Below are 20754 nucleotides of genomic sequence, written 5' to 3'. Positions count from 1 at the left end.
AAAGCTCCATAGACCTCCATGCATTCTGCACTCGCCTGTGAGCGCCCTCAAGTGGAATCTGGGAAGGAACTGCAACCAGTCCAGAAACCGGAAGTAACCAGACAGTGCCACTTCTCTTCCTATTAGACATTCTCTGATAGCACTTAAAAATAACTGGAGACTAATGGCCGGGCTACACCGGATGCGCAACTGAAGTGTTACGTTCGCAAAGTGAATGCTTAATCAGTTAGCATCCACTATAATCAATTAAACTGGCCGCACCAGACGACGTATATACCACACACATTTAAAAAATAGACCCGTCTTTTATTTCTATTTTTCCACGGCACTTGCAAACTGCGTACGTTCCACTTCAGTTGCGCTTTCAGTGTAACCCAGGCCAAAGTCATTATTGTGTAATTGCACAAAACATATTGTCCTATACAAGTTTTATTGTTAATAATAATAAAAATAATAATAATAATTATTATTATTATTATTTTGCGCTGTTTGTCTCCATAGCAGCACTCACGGGTCCGTGTTGTTTAATGGGCTTGTACAGCTTTTGATTTGTTCATGAGACTGGTTCATTTTCTTAAATGCAGTATTTTCCTGTTGAAAATGAGTGGAGGGAAGAGTTATATTTCTAATGCTGATGCTTTGCCTAAGTCAATCTCCAGTCAAGATGTAATGATGTCATAGAGCTTTGCGAAGTGATGGAAAATGATTGTTGTATTACAGACATGAAGTAGACCATGGGAAGTTGCAAAGAAACATTCAAGTTCCAAGTTCCAACTCAGTTTGCTAGTTAATAGTATTTAGACTTAAAATACAAGCCAGTTATGGCTTGCCATTTATCATTTGTAACAGCCTAAGTTGCAAGCAACAGGCTTATAAACACTTGGGGCTTTAATTTGTATAACACACAATACGGTAGGCAGTGTTTTCAGTAAAAAAAAACTAACAAAAAAAACCCATTTTTCAATGACAACATGCACATTAGAGGATTGCTTTACTAATGGAAAGCTTTTCATTCTAATTGTCAATGCAATTTCGATGGTTTCATTGCGTCACTCAGCATGGTTGCATGGTGCCTGCATGGGGAAAACCTCCCAAAACCATGGCAGTAGTCCATTACAAAAAACAAATATCTGCCTTTGAGTATAGTAGACAGGGAAAGGTCCTTCCAGCACTTGTGCAGCATAGAATGCGGTCCTCTTCCTCCTCCTTTCACATACACTGAATGCTCCATTCCTGTAGCGAAAATGTTCACAAGTCAAGTGTCCAGTCCAGCTTGTTAGTCTTCCGGTTCACCAAATGTCCATTCAGTCGACGTTTGCTAGTTGTCTGTTGTCAAGTTTTAAGAGGACCACCATCATGTCAGTCCCTAAGAAGTTGCCTACAACGACCCAGTCACACGGTTTAATTTGCGTTAATACTTGGCAATGGGTTTGGCCGATGTTCGGGGGTGTGAGAGATGTTATAGTGAGATTGACCATTCAACCAACAGTCACCATTGTTCACTGGCTATGGGAGTAGTTTGCTTGGTAACTTCCTAACATTCGATAGTGTGCTCAGTCGGACATGTTTTTGGCGTGCGTTTTCAGACTGTACAGTTTCTATTTTTTGCTAACTTTAAAAAAAAATCGAAGTATAAAAAAGCACAAAAAAATCATAGGCTAAAAAGCCTAACGGCCTAAAACCTAAGCATAACAAAATAGATTTATCTGCAAACATTACCATCTCGGACCATCTACTGAACCCAATCCGCCATGTTGGTTGAAATTGAGAAGCACTGCTGCTTGAAAAGTTGACCTTTTCTAAACTTTTTACCACCAGCAATGCAACCACAATTGAGTTCAGAAGGGCATGCTGTTAAGTTAAGCCATTGAAAGTCAATGAGAAGCAGCTCCATCAGTGCATACAACTGAGCTGTCTGAGTTGGCCGTCAATGACTGCAGACCAGTCATTATTAACGGCCTTACAGCAGAAAAGTCATTATTAACGGCCTTATTGCAGACCAGTCATTATTAACGGCCTTACTGTAGACAAGTCATTATTAACGGCCTTATTGCAGACCAGTCATTATTAACGGCCTTACTGCAGACCAGTCATTATTAACGGCCTTAGTTGACATCAAGTGCAGACGCCTCTGTAGTCATGAAGTGCTTTGAGCAGTTTGTCAAATGTCATATTCCATCCTCCCTACCTGCCACATTAGATCCAGTCCAGTGTTTCCTACAGACCACCGCAGGGTCACAGATGATACAGTAGCATTTGTGCTGAACACTGCTCTCTCACCTGGATCTGAAAAACACCTAAATTGCGTTGCTATTCATTGTCCACAGCTCTGCTTTAAAATACCATGGTGCCATCCAGGCTCATCATGAAACTAATGACTTTAACATCAGTTCCTCGCTGTGCAGCTGGATCCTAGATGTCCTGACTGGTAGACAGGCAATATCACCTCATCCACCGTAGCACATAACACTGGTGCACCCCAGGGACGTGTGGTCAGCCGCTTGTTGTACACACTGTTCCCTCGCGACTGCCGCGCCGCACACAGCTCCCACACTATCATTAAGGTTTCACACCACCGCAATCGGCTGTACGGCGGACGGAGAGGAGTATGCCGACAGAGCAGAGTTGACAACCATAACATCGTGGTTTCCTGGACAACAACATGCTGCTCAACGTCAGCACAACCAGTAAGGAGCTGATCGTGGACCACAGGGAGACTGCAGAGTGTAAGGAAGTGGCGAGAGTCAGCTGCTTTAGATTCTCAGGGTTTTACATCATATGAGCTCATCACACTACATAGATGTGGTCACAAACACAGTGAAACAGTGGCTCTTATTCCTTTGGTGGCTGCAGTCCATGGTTTGATATGCGCACTGTGCTTCGGTGTACCACTGACTGGCAGCATCACTGCCTGCTATGGCAACTGCACCGCCCCTGACCGCAAAGCTCTACATCGATCAACACCGTGCATCTCAAGGACTGAGCTTCCAACCATCCAGACCCTCTATAGTTCTGTGCTGCAGGAGGAAGGCAAAGCAGATCCTCTCTGACTTGGGGCATCCCAGCCACAGTTTTTTTACTCTTGCCTTCTGGCAGGTGCATAAGTAGATTCAGGGGCAACTTCTATCCATAAGACATCAGGATGCTGAATTGTCATCAGCACTTCCACACACACACACACACACACACACACACACATTCCAATCACAAATACAGTTAAACTTACCTTACACACACTACAATGATTAGAACACATCCCACCCACCCCACATATCTATTGTTTAAAGTGTCTATTGTTGTTACCCACTTTGCACATTAGACAGAGTGTTTATTAATTAGCCGTCTATTTAATATGACTGTCACTTGTTGCATTTTCATTAATCACATGGCTATAAACTTTAACTCAATGTGGGATGTCCCTCCGAGAGCAGATACTCGTCTTTTTTGTCACCTTCAGACCCCACAAACCTCACTCCGGCAGCCGTGGCCTACTGGTTAAGGTTTCGGGCTTGTAACTGAAGGGTTGCCAGTCACGGATGGCATAAATGCAGTATATGTATACTTAGCCTACAAACCTGATTTACATTTTACCCTCCCGGTCCATGTCATAGCACTAATAACGTGAGGGAAGCGCATCTGGACTTAAACTTGCTGTTTTGGACATGGCAGAGGAGTGTGGTAGTTACCAGTCACTAATTAATAAAAACTATGACAAAGTGGTATGTCTTATCTGTTAGATGACCATCTTAAAACATTAGACAACCTAGCTTGCCCATCTGATTGGTTGCACATGGACAAAGGATATCATATTTGAGCATACTTTTATAGGGATGCGTTTATTCTTGGAGACCTTACTTGAAATATAGCCATAGGTGCTTCCTAGTCAATGCCCTCTTATTCAGTCTGTTTGTCAAGAATATGCTCTGTGGTTGATGCTTTATTCTATCAGCTCATGCTCTTTTATTAGTGGTGAGAATAAAAGGTTCAGGTCATGTTCCAGCTGATGTCAGCATTGTCCAACTGGCTTACTACCTAAATCTTGTAATGGGTGGAGGACTGTAAATGGGCCCCTGAATTTCACTCCAATTATTCTAGCAATCCTCAACTCTCACAGCCATGGAACAAATTACATAGACTAAAGCCTTGGCAAAAATAAGCCATAATCTGAACTCCATCTTAAAACCATTGCAATAGGAAAAATTAGGTCATCCAAAAAGGAAACCAAAGACTTGATCAGAATTTCAAATCTCTGCTGAAAATGAGGCGCTCTACATTCAGCATGGCCAAGGAGAAAGAAGGAAGGACGGAATAAAAGACAAAGAAGTCTCAAGTTAAAGCATGAATAGAACAGGAAGGTATATTCAACGGCGGGAGGTTTAGTGACTATAGTATGTTCCTATGAAGCGTCTATGAAGATAACTAATAGCTAATAGTTGAAGGTAAAGAAGTGTAAAAGGGCATTACTGCTCTGATTTGTCACAAGCATTTTCTATAAAGGAATGTAAGTGTAAGCTTGGAAGTCAACTCTGAAGTGAAACTGCTGTGACCTTATTTATAGTGTGGGGACGTATAATAAAACACGGGTGACTTGATTGCAAATGAATGTTTCTATTCAGCTTGTTAAAACAGCCTCTGCACTTTCTTTGATCAAATAAAAATACAGTCATATTTAAATAAAACAAATTAAGCTTTACTGAAGTATGGGGTAAATTATATTAAAAGCATGAAATGACCTGCTATATTTGATTGGCAACACCTTTAATAAGAAAGTCAGGTTTTTAGACATTGAAATGGTCATATCTTTTATTTTGTTTGTTTGTCAGTTTTGAAATTATTCAAAAATAGTTTGTATGGCTCACAATGTAAATATTTAATGAAAACCAAAAGAATCTTGGCATAAGGGTCCTTGTATTGTAGCATTAACCCACTTTGTAGCTTTAATTACACTGTTGCTAAGGTACAGCATTTAAGCATCACATCTGACTATAGGAAGTATTTGGTAGCATTTTAATTTGAACTCTCAACCACATTATAAACATATATGATGCTCACAAGGGTTTCATAAGACATTTTTATTTTATACTTTTCATGAATAGTAACAGTGCCATCATGTAACCCTTGCTATTTTCATGTTAAGCTTATGTGACAGACCAAATTTAACACCAGTTCCTTTCGGTAGCTTGGCAAGAAGTAGTCTTCCACTAATGACAGGACCTGAGCCATTACAGTGTAATTAAAAAAAACTGTGGAAAGTAGTTTGACAAACAAGTCTCTTCAGGGGACAAGAATGTTAAACTTCTGTATACAAAGTAGGATATTGAAGTGTAGCATGGTATCAGTGTTATAATAACCTATATGGTCATGGGGTAATGGCATTCCTCTTGGCATTGATCGGCGCACCATATATTCTTACATTTTGATTACATGTGGCATCTGCCATTACATCATACTGACACAATTGTCAAAATTATAATAGATTCCAAGTATTTTAACATGTAGTCGAAATGCAGTGCTGTGCAATACTTTACCAGTTTGCCCACAACAACAGCAGAAAGGAAAATGATGGGAGCTCTTGTGCCACAGAATGTTTGGATGAGCCTAGGCTGGCATGTGCAGGCCCGATCCAGTCAGCCAACCTCAGCAGAACTGTATTAGACATTTGGTTTTGATTTTGTGACTTAAGCTCTTTTAACTAGGACAGCATCGTTTTTGTCCAGGTGCCTCTTTTTTTTAAACATTCCTATGCATAATCCTTGCGAAAATATATAGTCAGTGTTACACCAACTGACACAGATCAGTGTTTTTACAGTTCATCAGTTGTCATAATTAGCAGCAGTCTAATCACTAGCTTTCAACTGCTTCCTTTTAGCTGTTGTAGCTCATTTTTGCGGTCACATTAGTAGTATAAGTAACCATGTGGTTATGGTAGAACTATGGCTTGAACACACTGCGTGTAGAACAGCTGCATTGAGTGCTGATTGTCATTTCGAGGCCGGTGTTAACAGCAGTGTTGGGAGTAATGCATTAAAAAAGTAATGTCATTACAGTAATGCATTGCTTTTTGCTGTAATGCAGTAATGTAAGACATTACCAATACAATTTCAGTAACTCAAATTCCCTTTCTACAGTCATCTAAACAAGGAAATCAAATTCCAGGACCAGCATAGATGACTTTTTTTAATTCTTGGATAATCTTCTCTGGTGCCAATTGAGCATTTCTCAATTTTGGATTAAAAAGCAAAGTAACTTCAGTTACTGAGAATTGTACCGAGTAAAATATTACTGAAATTGTATTCGTAATGCCTTACATTACTGCATGGTCAATAAAGTTTACTTATCTTATTTACCATGCAGAGCCTTAGATTAGGCCATTGGTAGTCTCTTTCCGATTTGAGTCTTCACACAGAGTAAAACTGAGAAGTAAATGTTTTTGTCCCTGTCGGAATACAGCAATTGCAAATCAAGAGCATATGGAGAATAAATTGAAGTTTTAATGTTAATGTCTGACTGGAATTTCATTGGGTCCCTATGCAGCTGTGGGCCTCCATAAGCATAAGCACCTTTAAGTCCCCCTTGCTGTATGACATCAACTCTCACTACCTGAGTCTCAGTACTCTCAACTCTCAGTACTTTCAGTTATATTCTCAATCATGATGAGTCTTGTAAAAGTTGACAATTTTCTGTATTCACCCAATTTATGATGATTTATCATTTCTAGAAGTTGAATATGCAGACACATCATTTCATGCTTCATTTTTGTTGGTGAGAGTGTGCAGCACATCCAATGTGGCACATCTGCATGTGCATGTGCAAGATAAACGTGACCTTGAATGTATTCTTATATTACAGATGACATTCCCTCCTGCAAGGGAATCACCTCCAAGGTTTTCAGATTCAATGTGTCCGTGATGGAGAAAAACTCTACCAACTTGTTCCGTGCGGAGTTCCGTGCATTGCGGGTGCCCAACTCTAGTGCTAAGAAAAATGAACAGCGCATCGAGTTGTACCAGGTAAGCTAATACCTCCTTCACCACTTAAGGTTGGTGCGATAGCACAAATATTTGGTCTGCTTGACTTCTGAGTGTCTTCACAGAGGCAGCTGATAGTTTAAACATGGTTATGGATACAACATTTAATAATAATAAATAATAATACATTTTATTTAAAATCACCTATCTGGACAGATTAATGAAAACCAAAAGAATCTTGGCATAAGGGTCCTTGTATTGTAGCATTAACCCACTTTGTAGATGTACTGTACAAATATAGATACATTTACATTATATAAACATGATATAATATTTATAATTAATACAGTAATAAGCAATCATGTTACAATGAATATACTAGCCGAAAGAGATGACTTTTGAAGTCCGCAATGGATTTACAATGCCTGATGTGATGGCAAAGTGAATTCCAGAGCTTATGAGCAATGCCATTTTACCCATGTTGTTGAGGTTCATGTCTGGTTTTCTGAGTAAAGAGGGACTTTACATGTGAGGAGGAGAGCCTATAGTTGAAACCAAGGAAGCTGGATGAGTACAGGTGCTATATGGCTTGTGGATTTGAAGCGTGTGAGGACCCTTCCTGCAGAGTTTTGGATTAATTGGAGCTGGTGGAGTAGCTTATTTGGGATTCCAGACAGGATGGAGTTGCAGTAGCCAATGTGGGATGCAACATAAGCGCTGACCAGGACTGCTGAGTGGGGCTGCAGGTGCTGACTGATGGCTGAGCAGAGTCTTGCAATGTTCTGTAGGTTCTGTATGTTCTGTAGGTGGAAAAAGGTACTGCAAGAAACATTGTTGAAAGGAGGGTGTACTGTCTAATATTATACCAAGGCTCTTGACCTGAATAGAGCAAGGTGCAGGAGTTAAACATATTACCTTTTAGAAAAAAGATGTCACATGCACACCTGTCCACTGATTAGTCCACATCCCCCTCTGCCCTGATTTGCTTTTGTATAGCTGACACTCTCACAGCGTTTTTCTTTTTGTTTACATGTGATAGCTTCCGCTAGAACTAATGGACTGGAGACCTTGGGGGTCAATGGCTAAGCCAACCCAAACTGTCCATTTTTGGAAGGTTTCGGCAGTTAGCTGAAGTAATTTACTTTGTCATTTAGTGAAAATAGCACTTTTCATGCAGTGACTGAGCAGCTGATAAGATTTATCCCAACAATGGCCTCTTCTCCAGTAGGCTGGTCCTATCCACAGTCTATAGACATACTGAATGAGGACTGGGACACACGACATACAATGCGCTCACTTTACCACACAACAGAGGGGAGGGAAGGCACATCTTCACATCTGCTACTGCATAGGCATATTTATTCACATTGTGTATATGTAAATATTACATTTATCTTGTATCTATTTCTTGACTTTTATATATCTTTTCATTATGCCATTGGACTTCATATATTTGCTGACATTTGCTACAGAATTTTCATTTGCACCATCACCATGACACTCACACAGAACATCTTACCGTACTATCCACAGAGAATCACAGGCTCAGTCCCTGCCTCAGTCATTGCAAGTGCCTCATGATTAATCACCCACTATGTGGATACTGTTTTTAGACTTGATTTAGACTTTGTGTTATTTAGTATAATTTGTATTTTATTTTTTTATTTTTAGTATATTCTTTATCTTCTACTGTCCTTATTGCTTAGTTGTGTTTTTATATTATATACTTTGTAATTACTTTTTTCTGCTGTTAGTGAATGTGTGTGTCATGTCTGTATGCTACTGAGACCTTGAATTTCCCCTTGGGGATCAATAAAGTATCTATCTATCTATCTATCTATCTATCTAGAATCTGCTATTCGGCTGACTCAAAAAAATGGCTGGGACTAGATTATACAGTGAACTTACATACAGTGATCATACAGCCATACGTATAGTAAACTAGGTATGGAACAGACCTCATGGAGCAGCTGGGGTTAGGGCCTTGCTCAGGGGCAAAATGGTGGCATCACCTGGCATTGAATTCACAACCTTGTGAAGGTCAGATGACCACCTCATCAAATGAATGCAATGATGAGACAGCCTTATAAGCTTGGTCAAATGAGCAGCAATACAAAGAAGGAAACTCATAGGGCTTTTAAGATTTTTTTTATTGTTACTACTATGCTGGTAACCAATTATTACACAAATGAGCAATATGCAGCACTCTACAAAGATATATAATATACCCAAGTATGCATGTTGTCTCACCCCCACAGCCCCCCCCCCCCCCCCCCCCCCCCCCCCCCCCCGTGCACGTGCACATACACACACGCACACACAAACCCACAGTCACTTTTTCCATGAGAGACGAGAGCATTTTGGCTGAGTGCATCCTTTAGTGTCTAGCTCAGACATCTCTGGTGGGAATGATGTCTGGGGCTGTGTGTGTATTTCCTTCTGCGCGACGGTATTTTCTTTTGGTGATAATTGCTGTTTTACCACTCCGATCGTTTAACTTCCAAACCCCTCTGTACAACTGATGACCCGTGTCCTTGTGCATTGTGGTTATCTGTGCCTCCACTGTTATAACAATCCTTTGTTTGCAACAGCTAACTGACAAACAGTATTCCAGGAATATCATTACCAAGGGTTCACTGAGTCATTTTCCTTGGAGTGCTATGAGCAGCTAGAGAGAACACTCTGGAATATATCTAGGGTGGCAAATAAAAACAATGTTCGATCAGAGGAGAGAAGGCCAGCTGTAAAAACATTAACAGCCCTATGTACTGACGGATGGGAGAATATCCACAGTTCTTGTTGGCAATGAAGGGACGTTAACACTCAATAGGAATTTGTGTTGTTGTTGAACTCTTGTGTATATCTCATTCACTCTCACAATACACAGCATGAATGCCTTATCACATCAAACCATCAAAGCAAGAAAAACACCTACACTAAGAAATGGTATTTGTCTGTCAACAATATAGCATCCTACCTCACATTGAACAGACCCATGTAGCTGATGATGGTACTGTGTCCTGCTGCATTCTTGTCAGCTCCATCTTCATCCCATTTGCAGATCCTTCGGCAGGACGACCACATTGCCAAGCAGCGCTATATTGGGGGCAAGAATGTGTTGACCAAGGGGGCTCCAGAGTGGGTTTCTTTTGATGTTACTGAAACAGTGAGGGAATGGCTTACAAACAGAGGTGAGTGTAAAGCAATGCTTAATACCCTGATGTCACTAAAGTTTCTTTCTGTACTCTCTGTATTCAGTGCTGGTCTATATGCTGTATGAAGAAGGGGAAGTATGCATGGGAGGATATGGGGCAGAGTGAAGAGAGGAGGATGAAAGGGGGGAGGGGTAAAAATCCCTGGATGAAAACCAAAATGACTAAACCTCTGAAAATACAATGCCTATGTGTGATTGTTTTTGAGTCTAGACATTTGGCCATGTGATATGTCAAATATGTGAGATGTACAATACTCACATTTTCTTTGGCACAGTATCGGTGGAATGTTTTGCTTTTCTGGAGGAGTAAGATAACATGAGAGACTGTCCACACAACAAAATGCACTCCAGATTCAAGGATACATTATTTAGTTTGATTTCTGTAATTTTACATTCTGTAATTTTAAATATTTTAAAAAATTGTCTCCTTGGAATACACAACATGATGGAGTGTGTTTTTTATATTCAGAGAGTGATGAGACAAATGAACACTGACTTGATCTGGTCAAGAACCAACTGTAGGAGTAAATGTAAATCACATTCACCGATTTGGGAGTTGAGGTATTTAGCTACACTGTTTTTTTATCCAAAGCGTCACAAACTTGCAAGGGCAGGTTCGAAGTGGAACCCGAGCCATGGTTGAGCTTACCCTACAGAGTTGCGGGTAGCTTGTGTCTGTACTGTCACTTTGACTTATGGTTTTGTCTCCCCCTGCCTGCCAGTGTTTTGACAGTTCTGGGTTTGTTTTTGTTTTTCACACCATGTGCTGTTTGTGTCATGTGCCCTGAACTCCGCCCATCACCTTTTTTGGTCTACTTCCTGGCAGTGATTTTTCCCGCCATATTCTATGTTGTTTCTGTTTCTCATTAATGTTGGATTACCGTGTGTATTTAAAACCTGACCTTTTTTAGTTTAATTTGTCAGGTCGTCCCAGTTTATTGTGAGCTCTGTATGACCTGATTTTGTAAGAAAGTAAGTAAGCAATTTCTACCTGCCTTCTAAGGTTTTGACTTCAGTCTGTTATCTCCAACTACGGCCTTGGCCTCACATGTTCTGGGTTGTCTGCCTGTTCCTGACTGCTCTTCTGGTTGCTGTCTCTGCCCTTGTACTGGATTGTCAATCTTGCCTGCTAGATTGTATTTTTTTCCAAATAAACATATTTCACTGTAACACACACATTGATCTGCACCTGTCCCTGTCTGAGTCCTGACAACTTGGGAACGCTTTGCAGCATTTTTTCACACAATGCCCTGGACTCCTCTGTGCAGCATTAGCTAAAGTAAGCTTAGTACAGGCTAGCTATCATGATAACGCTATGAGGTAATAGTAGCCTTGTTAACTGAAGTAGCCTACATTTCTGGCATTGTAGGCTACCTGGTTAGTGTCTTTCACACTTAAAGGAGAATTCCAGTAGCAGCATTTGGAATCCATGCATTTCCAAGGAATTATTTTTGGAATCTGATCCCTAATCATACCTGTTCATTCATACTCGTTGCTCGACTTATCGTGACTAAATTCAAGATGGCGGCGAACGGTAAACTTCCTGAAGGTACTGTCTGTATAAATCGTCTTGTAAATAAACTACCACTGCTTTTTCAGTTCTCAACGTCTCGTTTTAAATGTCAGGGCCCTCGTAAGTCTACCAATGAAGTCTGGAGCTACTTTGAGCCTCGTAAATGGTGTAAAACAGATGGTAGCATCGGCTAACTAGCGCCAGATTTTGGAGTGCAGGGGACAAGCCGAGATGAGCTATGAGACATACGTTCACACTCGGTATCATGTTTCAACACACTTTAGGTCAATATCACACCGGAATTCTCCTTTAATATCTGAAAGTTTGAGACATGCAAGTTTAACCTGTGCAATGTTTTCACTTTGCGGCACAGCACTGCACCTTGCCTAGGCTTGAATCTGCAAACTTTCAGCACCTCGTACTGGGAGGTGGGCGTGCTAGCAAGACAGCTGAACCCAATGGGAGCATCTGCCGCTAGCACTATCTCTTAAGGTGTCGTAAGGGAGGTTTACGTACAAACTGCAAAGCTACCATACCAGCTGGCTACAGCTACACTTACTTCCCTAAACCTCACACTCCCATACAGGTTACAGCAAGAATGTAACCTGTGTTGTGTTTTGATTGCACGGTTCAGCCTCAAGACTCTAACCCATAAACTTGCAGCACCAGATTGGGAGGCAGGCATGCTAGCAAGGTGGCTAAAACCCATGGGTGCTAGCATCTGTCTGTAGTACGTCCCTGAAGGTGTTTGTATTGCAAAATAATTCCATCCACACTGATACGCAAAAGCAGCCGTTGAAGGGTGTCAAGAACTTGCAATTAAACAGATGGTAATATTGGTGAATCTGAGACCTGACAACATTTTAAAGAAAAGCCAGAGTTTTTAAACAGTTTTTAGTGATGGAAAACTTTTTTTTTTTCTTTGTGTGGACGAAAGGCCAAAACGCATAAAAAAAATCTGAATTGAGGAAAAACGATCCCTATCCTTTATAGTGAATAAGGCAGGAGGCAACTCAGGCTTGTTCTTTCTGGCTGTCCCCACCATGGTCTTTTTTTTTTAAGATCAGCTCCTGACCAAGGGCATATGAGGTGAAGAAATTTTCACGTCATGTTGTGCCCCTGAAGACCCGCAGTCATTTCCAAGACCACCCGGGAGCACCGTCAGCAGGTTTCCCAGTATAAACCTGCATGTTCCAGGCATAACTTGTCCTTGTATCACATGCTGCCAATATCTTTATTCTATATTTAGACAGATTGCTTTGGCATGTACTGTTTGAATGGGCAGGGTTCCCTAAAACAGACCAGGCGCTCATCCACTGTGATGTCTGGCCTTGGGTTATAGATCAATGGCAGGCACTGGACCCGCTTGGCCCAACCTCTCTGATGGCTGCCAGCTTGTCTTGTTGACAGTAGCCTTGTCTCTCATGGTTGTGGAATAAAATCAGATGTGTGACGTGACAACACATGAAGGATTCTGAAGTGGTATAGTGGCCCCAACATTTCCTGACCATGTCTTGAACATCGGTCCAGTCCACCTACTTCTAGTTATCTTTGTAAACATCTGTTTACAAACTTTATCTCCAAGTTGGTCTTTTTTATCACTAAGATTTCAACTCTGTCAGGAACAATTCAAAGCAAGATATTCTCATCAATCCAGCATCAATCTTGTGGCCTGCGGATCCCCTGATAGCATGGTCAGCCAGCAGCCAACGCTCTCCTCTCGGGTGGGGATGAAGACTCTCTCCATTGCATGATTATTCCTTATCAGTTGTCTCTTGGTCTGGACATATCTGTGTAGTCTTGAACTCCTGACACTTACTTGCATTTCCATTGTCAGTTTCTAGTCATTGTCATTATTTATGTTGGATAAATATGAAAAAATCAGTCAAGGCAGTTCTGTCTCAGGTCATGAGTTATTTATTTCACTCTTAATGTTCACTGGCTATATATTTGCAGTTTCTCGTTGATGGTATGCTGCTGTCAGATTTGAATTTCCCTTTGTTTGATTAATAATGTTCATGTAATCTAATTTAACAAATCATATTTTTTTTCATATTTCAATATGTACTGTATATTCAATAAAATAGGGTGACAAGTTTGTTTACAACCAAATATGGTAACTGGGATATAATGTACATCCTTGGATGATGTCTAGTACATGACTTGATTTGTGTAACTTTCATTGCCTCTATGTAAAAAAAAAAAACTCTTTCTCCTAATTTAGGTCAATATTTTTTTATCATTTCACCATCTTACCATCTTTTTACCATTTCACTGTCAATAGTTTGGGCTTTAAACAACACATGTATGATAGAATCGAACAAATAAGAAGGTTGTGCATGCTCATCAGTGTTCAGGCTTCAATTGCCTATATGATATGTCAAAAGTTGTGACTTGTGCTGGGTTTTTCTGTAGCAGGTAACATATAGCAGTATATTAGTTGAGAATATGAGTCAGGGAATTGCCAATAACAATACTAGGCATGTTCTGCATCACAGCAGATCTCTTAATTGTGCCTTAGCTCTTTTCCAGACCATGTGTTTGACCTTCAACTTTCAACTGAACTTTCCACAGACTCTAACCTGGGTCTGGAGATCAGTGTGCACTGCCCATGCCACACCTTCAACCCCAATGGTGACATTACTGAAAACGTCAACGAAGTGCTAGATGTCAAGTTTAAAGGTAAGGTTTTTTTTTTTTTTTTTAAAGAAAATGTACAAAAGAGAGGTTAAGTATCTCTACGATTAATTATTCAAATCGCATAATCCTGTAATTTCAAGGAAAGCAAGTTGTGTTTATATTTAAGTTGCAAAGTGTAAAATACAATTTACTTGTTACATCTTGCAAAGGTCTTGGTAACTAGCTTTACTTCTTATTTTCCCTGTGTGAAACAAACCATTTCTTGACCAAATGTTACTGTATAGTACATGCCAATTCAACTGAAATTGTTTAATGATTAAGAAATGTGTAGCTATTTGGGAGCAGTATGAAGCTGGTTTCCTGGGAAGCTGAGATTTCAAAAGTAAAATGCAGAGCTACAGTAACAGCAAGTGAGATTATGAGAGCCTGCGTGGTCTGTTATCTTACTTAGCGTTGGGGGCCCTCAGGACAGCCATCTATGCAAGTGATTTTCGCTGAACTGTAAGAGGAATGCATGGCTGCTGCAGATCCTCACACACTCGGCATGAAATGAAAGAAGGGCACTGGTATCTAGTGGTGACACTTCCCGAGGGGGAGAAGTACTGTTTTAGCCATCATGGGCAGCAGAGTGGTTGAGCAGACCAAGAGGAGAGCCGCCAGGAGAGCAAATTGAGGTACAGAAGTCGGTAAGATATGAGTTCAGGAGATGAGTCAGTTCTGGTCATTCATTGTTTGCACAATATCTGGAGTACAGTTTTAATATGAATTGAATGGTTTTCCACACTGTTAAGTTTTTCCTGAAAAGTTTCTAATGAAATTCACACAATTTGACCTGCTAAACCCAAGGTCAGCTGGCATGGATTGACCGTATTGTGTTTACAAACGTTCAGCATATGGCGCCAAGATGTGGACATGTTGTAGACATGTTTCCTACATTTTGTTGATAGTCTTGTTTCTTTTAAAGGAAAAGTTTATCTTGGGTATAGGCTGACACAACCTACAAAAATTAAGCAGAAACACATCGCTTATTTTGCATTATATATTTTTAATGAATTAACATTACTTCTGCTTTTACTTTGACATTAAAGGGGAGATTTTTGTAAATTATTGTAAAAAAAGCCAAATCAATATTCCATTTATAAAAGCAGTAAAACTGGAAATATCCACGGGGGGTGAATACTTTTTATAGGCCCTATATTTCACGTTTAGTCTTACTTTACTGAAAATATAAACACACAATATAAACAAATGGGCAAACAAGATACTCAGTCAATCCTCTATACTTATACTTGGAAACTGCACTTTAACCACTAAATGTTTTATATGGACTTAGTACTAAAACTACTACTATTACTATGAATGTCTGTGAAGAGGGGTTTGATATAGACTTAGTACTAAAACTACTACTATTACTATGAACGTCTGTGAAGAGGGGTTTATATTATATACTATTACTATGAGCATCTGTGAAGAGGTTTTTTTTATTATATACTATTACTATGAGCGTCTGTGAAGAGGGGTTTATATTATATACTATTACTATGAACGTCTGTGAAGAGAGGTTTTTCCTTCAAAAGGCCTGGGAACCTCATGGTATCATGAGCTTGGACATTTTAAATTGAGATCTGGCTGCCTCTGCCAAGACACTAAAAAATCTCCCAGCAGGTCAGTGATCCAAACCATATGTCCAGATCAACACATGGCTTACTGAACACAAAATCAAATCAAGCTCCTGCCATGGTCATCTCTGTCCTCTGATCTGAACTTCGTAAAACCAGTGGGGTAAGCAAGAGGGGAGAATGGCCAAAAGAGGACCTAGGCATATGGTCAATCTGGACAGATTGTGCAAAGGGGAATGGCCTCAGATCCCCTGCTGTGTATTCTCCGAGTTTATTAGATGATATAGGAGACTAAGAGCTGTTTTATTGGCAAAGGGAGCCACTTTAGGTAGAAGTAGCTGGAGCCTGTTGTGAGCAGTCACTGGTCATTTTACGTCATGTCACTGTGCAGGGGAGTATTGTTGCGCTCAGATGATCTAGACTCTAGAGTCTAGCCAGGTGCGTTTGAACCAAGAGTTGAAGAGAGTGAGAGGAGTAGTTCGCACACTGAAAGAAATGACTTAAACAAAGTCTTCAGAAAGGAGTTTTTCATTTCACGTCATGGTCACTGGTCATTTCGTTACGTCATGGTCACTGGTCATTTTGTTACGTCATGGTCACTGGTCATTTCGTTGTGTCAAAGTAAATCGCTTTTAAGCCACTAGGCTCAACATAGCATTAGACTTCTATGCCATGTTTGTCAGTGTGAAGAAGGGGTAGAAAAAAGGAGTGTTTGTGCCCTATTTGTGGTTTGTGCTCTTTGTGTAATCAACCTCCTTGAGACTTCTGTCAAAGTGAAACGTATTTCTGTCCCAAAACCTTTATTTTCATGCCTATGTGGTTTAAGAATCTAAACACACTTTCCTCTTGGATATATGAAAAATGGGATGATTTTGTCTTTAAGAACTGATTTAGGCACGCTTCACACTGAATACCACATATTCAGGTCTCAATAATCAGTAATAAGCACATATTTTGCAAACTAAGTGTTCAGTTTCTTTCTCATCTGTCTATTCCTGAGATATTGCTATACCATACATTGCCATCACAGGCATCTGGGACTATTAAATGGGAGATGTAAATTCATATGGGGTTTAGGAGGAGATAAGGATGGGATAAGATTGTTACACCTTTCAGATTTTGGATTGGTGTACAATCTGACTACAATATGGCCGCTAGTATATTTAAGTCTGTCATATTGGTTAGATAGATAGATAGATACTTTATTGATCCCCAGGGGAAATTCAAGGTCTCAGTAGCATACAGACAACACACACACATTCACTAACAGCAGAAAAATTAATTAAAAGTATATAATATAAAAACACAACTAAGGACAGTAGAAGATAAAGAATATACTAAATATACTAAAATACAAATTATACTAACTAACACCTAATCTAAATCAATTCTAAAAACAGTATCCACATAGTGACAGACGAAACGTCACCAATTCGCCCATGTCACGTTTCGTCTGTCACTGACAGAGAACACGCAGCGTTTTAGTCAGAGGACTGTCATCTCGTTTTTTTTAGAACACCAGTGTAACCATAGGCCTACTCTATCAGTCAAAAATGTTCGCAATGTCATGAAAACAAATGCCATTTCCTAGCCTACCTACCTGCTAGTTAGGTAAGTTAACCTCTAGGCTATATCGGAAAGTGACCCATTAGGCCTACCGCCCGTGCCCTATGTTTGTGTCGGCATATGTGTCACTTAATATTTATTTTTATACAAAACCAAGACGGCAGATTCCTAAGGAAACGCAAGCACCCATCCCATTTGGATATCTTATATTGTACCAAAAATGACATTGTAGCCTACAGTGATTCGAAGAGCAGTAAACAGTGTTGTAAGGCTGCGTGTATAAAACCGCTTCTTTAGATCAGCTGGCTAACGCTGCTTTTGCCAGCTGCCAGGTCAAATTTTGTATAATTTTAATTAGACAAGAAAGATATGTTTAGATTCCCATGTCAACAGTTTAGGAAAAAAGTACCTATTTTGAAATTTGCTTTGCTATTTTTCTACTGTCCCAGAGTTGTCCCAGACATCATTCTGTTGTGTCCCGGAGGCATTTTTTATGGTCCCCGGGACGTCAGGACATCGTTAATTTCGAGCCCTGGTGGCCACAGTTCGGCAATGGCATGGAGGGAGGGGTTATGCATATGTGCTAATGTGCTAATATAGCACGCAAACAGTGAGGCAGAAAGACAGTTATAGAAAGTGGCTAGTGGATAGTAGTAGAGAGTATCCAAACATGGAGGGGGTGAAGAGGCAGACAGACTATGCCGGTTATGAGAACAGAAGAAAACTCATCCTGAGCAGAAGGCTGCATAGGCCTTTCTTATGGGAACAAATATTCTCTCACATTTGAACTGGACTTGGTGAGACAGATTTACTAACTTTCTTTTCAAACTTGATTTGTTGGTGGGCAGGTTGAATGGTCCACCAGTATGAGTGATAGTAAAGCAGTGATGCGTCAGTTCTGTCTCTTGGCAGGAGCAGAGGGGGACTATGACGAGAATATCCGCTGGGACCTGGGGCATCTGAAGAAGCAGAAAGAGCAGTCCCTGCCTCACCTCATCCTTATGATGCTTCCACCCCATAGGCTGGATGCTCAGGCATCACCACGGAGACGCAAGCGGGCGCTGGACACGAACTACTGCTTCAAGTGAGATGCTCAGCTTCTAGTTAACACACATTTAGAGACATACCACAGTCCGCCCACTGGCTCACAGTTCTGTATTGGGCTGGGGCATGGAAACTTTGATCAATCCAATGGGATCTGAAGAGAGCAAATTTGAGTCTCTAGATATGTATCAGCAAATATAGCTGAACATTAATTAGTGAGACAGGACCATTTAGGGCCTTTTAATTACTACTCCAAGAACCTTTCCCTGCCACAAAACCTTTTAGCTTTTGCACTGCAGGAATGGGCACTTTTGTAGTTCCTCAAGAGCAGTTCTGCAAGTGATCATTCCTGCAGTGCAGTTGTAAAGCAAAGTACAAACAAACTCCAGAGTAACGGCTTGGCTACAATGACCATGGAAACCCTTGGACACCCTGTGTCCAGATAACAAAGTGTGACCATGGAAACCCTCGGACACCCTGTGTCCAGATAACAAAGTGTGAGATGTGCAGTGTTCTGTGCCCTGCCCTTTCTCTTCATGTTCCTACAGAAGCTAACACAAACCCTCCGCTACATATCCAGTCCCCTTCACCAGTTTGGACACCCTCACAAATATGACCAATGGGATGAAGATAAAATAAACACCATTACTACCAAATCAATCAAATCCAATGCATTGTCCTGTGTTGAACCATTGTGATATACAAGTACAGTACTTTCAGTAAATATAAATACTATGTAAATGATCATTTAAAGGATCCATTTTTTTGTCTCAAATGCAGTCATCCTAAAAGGCCAACACATCAGCGCTTTAATGCATGTCTGGTAGAATAGCTTAAATACAGTATATACTGGTATATATTTTTTCCTTACTCTTTCATTTGGGTTTTCACTTAATATGGCAAACAAAGATTCTAGAACAGAGCTCTGTACTAGAATCTTTGATGGCAAAAGCACAGCTTTACTTACTGTAGGTTGTAGCTATAAGAAACTTCTCACTACAACATATTAAGCATCAGTGGTTAACAGGGTCGGGGCTATTTATAGGTTCCCTTTCAGTCAAAGCATGTCGGCATCACCTTTGGGATGTCGGCCATGTGTTGGCGGGCGTGTGCTCTCGCTGACCCCTTTTCAAACGTCCTCTCAGAGATCTGCTGGCAGTGTCAACTGGCTTACATGTCACAATGCAGCATTCTTCTGTCTGTTTTACAGACACACCATCATTGTGTCACCACATTCAGCTTTTCCAGAGTAAGGACCAGCTATAGGGAGAGAGCAGGGAGTAGAGAACACCACAGTCCGGTACAAGTTTGGGAAAAAACAGCGACAATAAAGAACGAGGATTACTGTTACAGGTTTTAACAAAAAGAACAAGGCCTCCTGCTACAGGTTTCAACAACATGAATGAAGCCTGTTGCTATAGGTTTCAGAGCAGGTCTTGACCTTCCAGAGGCCCTTAGAAAACTGCTGCTAGCAAGGGCATGTGAACCACGGGAAGTGTCTTTCTTCATAGGACATAAAAAAGTACAGCAGGCAAATTTGTGTTAAAATCTGAATTGAGCAAATAAATATCTCTCCCCAAATCGCTAAAATAATGCTAAAAAGGACCAAAAAAGGTTGCTTACTTACATTAGAGGAAGGGGTGGAATATGTGTGGACAACTGCCATATTGCCGTTACAAACTAACCCCATACATTTCTATTGAGGATTCCTTGAGTGCTGTGTGTCCTCATTAGAATGTCTCTGTTACAATCATACATGCATCCAAAACTGGCTGACAAGCAAACAAAACAGGGAGACCACAAGATAGCTGTGCTGCTCGGTCCACACTGGAGTCAGAGTCTGATATTGGGCACATTTTAACAGATTAATGTGAGCAGCCACACACACACACAAATAGATTTGCGCAAAAAAATCTGAATTGAGCATTAAAGGAGAATTCCAGCCAGGTCTGGTCACCGAGTACCGTCGGTTCTACCTAGCTTGAGTTGCTGAGAGTCGTCAGGCAGCTACAGTGCTACACTCTGGGGGCTTGTTCATGCTCCCCAGAGTGTAACCTCGAGCTAGGTACAGTACAGTACAGTACACCGACAGTACTTGGTGACCTTGAGAAACGGAGATCTATGGGAAAAATAGCCAGAATTCTCCTTTAAGGCTTGCAATGTCTTAGAGCTCCAAACCTCTGAGCCCAA

General features: G+C 40.7%; 1 protein-coding gene across 2 annotated transcripts in view; it reads left to right on the top strand.

The window, feature by feature from the left end:
• The window catches only part of tgfb3 (transforming growth factor, beta 3), a 30531-nt gene that overhangs the window by 5848 nt on the left and 3929 nt on the right, over nt 1-20754 (top strand). The window contains exons 2-5 of one of the 2 annotated variants that reach the window (XM_042071722.1): nt 6850-7010; nt 10030-10159; nt 14270-14377; nt 18433-18604. In XM_042071722.1, the coding sequence (XP_041927656.1) occupies nt 6850-7010; nt 10030-10159; nt 14270-14377; nt 18433-18604 (571 nt within the window). The remainder of the gene's footprint in view (nt 1-6849; nt 7011-10029; nt 10160-14269; nt 14378-18432; nt 18605-20754) is intronic. The other variant, XM_042071723.1, reaches the window with a different exon arrangement.

Source organism: Alosa sapidissima, chromosome 19, assembly GCF_018492685.1.
Source record: "Alosa sapidissima isolate fAloSap1 chromosome 19, fAloSap1.pri, whole genome shotgun sequence".
NCBI classification, from domain to species: domain Eukaryota; kingdom Metazoa; phylum Chordata; class Actinopteri; order Clupeiformes; family Clupeidae; genus Alosa; species Alosa sapidissima.
Note: the sequence above shows the minus strand (reverse complement) of the source record. Positions and strands in the feature narration are given on the sequence as shown.